Source organism: Diceros bicornis, chromosome 7 (genome assembly GCF_020826845.1).
Source record: "Diceros bicornis minor isolate mBicDic1 chromosome 7, mDicBic1.mat.cur, whole genome shotgun sequence".
Classification (NCBI taxonomy): Eukaryota; Metazoa; Chordata; class Mammalia; order Perissodactyla; family Rhinocerotidae; genus Diceros; species Diceros bicornis.
The window spans coordinates 12,453,099-12,454,702 of NC_080746.1; the positions used below are offsets into that span (position 1 = coordinate 12,453,099).

At 39.9% G+C, this 1,604-nt stretch overlaps 1 protein-coding gene across 1 annotated transcript; it reads right to left on the reverse strand.

Annotated features, from left to right (window-relative positions):
- Positions 1–235: 235 nt before the first annotated feature.
- On the reverse strand, positions 236–1,195 carry LOC131407853 (olfactory receptor 8G1-like). Its single transcript, XM_058544455.1, has one exon. The coding sequence runs from the start codon at positions 1,169–1,171 to the stop codon at positions 236–238; it is 936 nt and encodes a 311-aa protein (XP_058400438.1). The 5' UTR covers positions 1,172–1,195.
- Positions 1,196–1,604: the final 409 nt, after the last annotated feature.

The following is a 1,604-nucleotide window of genomic DNA, read 5'->3' on the forward strand; positions in this document are numbered from 1 at the left end:
CCATGTATCCAGGTCATCCTTAGTATTTCTTACAGTCTGTTTCCTAATGATATTTAGGAGAGAAAAATCCAGGAAGAAATAGCATCAAAAAGACCATGGAGATAAGAAATAATGTCAGTAGAATCCCACCACACAAGGAAAAACCTTAACAGATGGACTAAAATGAAACACATCAATTAATACAATGTAATAGCCAATGACTCAGGTCTAATAAATTGTCTGCATTTGTTTCTGTTCACAAGAATATTCTGCTGTCTAGCACTTTCTTCATGGAAACACTGACATCTTTATTCCGCAGGCTGTAGATCAGCGGATTCAGCATGGGCACAACAATAGTATAAAACACAGAAGACACTTTTTCCTGGTTCAGAAACATGACTGACAATGGTTGCAGGTATGTGAATGCAGCAGAACCAAAAAAGACCACAACTGCGAACATGTGGGAACTGCATGTGCTGAAGGCTTTGGACCTGCCCTCAGTGGAGTGAATACGGAGGATGCTGGCAATGATGAAGATGTAGGAGCTAAGGATGGTCAGGCTGGGGACAAAGATGTTAAATGAACCAACACATAGAATCAGTAATTCATTGACATAGGTACTAGAGCAAGAGAGCTTTAGGAGAGGAAGGATATCACAGAAATAATGGCTGATCACATCAAAGTTGCAGAAATGAACCCTAAACATGCAGCCTGTATGAGCAAATGCACAAACCAGGCCTATAATATACACTCCCAAAATCAGGGAGAAACAGGCTTGATGGGACATGATGACATTATAAAGCAAGGGGCTACAGATGGCAACATAGCGGTCATATGCCATTGCAGCTAACATGTAACACTCTGAGACAGCAAACGTGAGGAAGAAATAGAGCTGAGTCATGCATTCAGGGTAGGAGATGATGTTCTTCTCTGTCACAAAGTTCACCAGCATTTTGGGGGCAATGACAGAGGACTGGCAGAGATCAATGAAGGACAATCTGCTGAGGAAATAGTACATGGGGGTGTGCAGGGGAGAACTGAGCCCAATCAGTGTGATCATGCCCAGGTTCCCCACCACCGTGACCACATAGATTCCCAGGAAGAGGAGGAAGAGGGGCAGCTGGAGTTCTGGCTGTTCTGTTAGCCCAGCGAGGATGAACTCAGTCACTGTGGAATGATTTCCTGCTGCCATTTTCCTCTGGGGAGTTTCTGACTGGGAGAGAGAAAGACATGATTTTTGGAGACATTCCTTGTTATTTTCCATTTAAAAGGTACCTCATATAGAAAATTAATGATTTAGATATTGTTTTTGTTTCTGTATAATAATTTTAACTCTGTATAAAGTTATCTAAGTAATATTTATCTTAATTAAACATTTTTATACCTTAATATGAAGTGTAGTAAATTATTTCATATAAAACTATTTCAGCCTTAATGATATTCATTTTAAATTTTTTGAAGGACCACTCCCTGTTTTGAACATTTTGATGATGTTTAAGCTAACTGTTTCTAAAATGAGATTACAGAATTAAAAGCTTAGGGGAGCCATTGAAAATGAGAGAAAGTGGCTGAGCAACATGGTGGAGAAAACAAATCCTGTTGACTGTAGCATTCTCTTTGCCCAG

What these genes read in the sequence shown, in the direction of transcription:
- LOC131407853 (XM_058544455.1), bottom strand. Translation starts at nt 1,171, where the DNA reads ATGGCAGCAGGAAATCATTCCACAGTGACTGAGTTCATCCTCGCTGGG.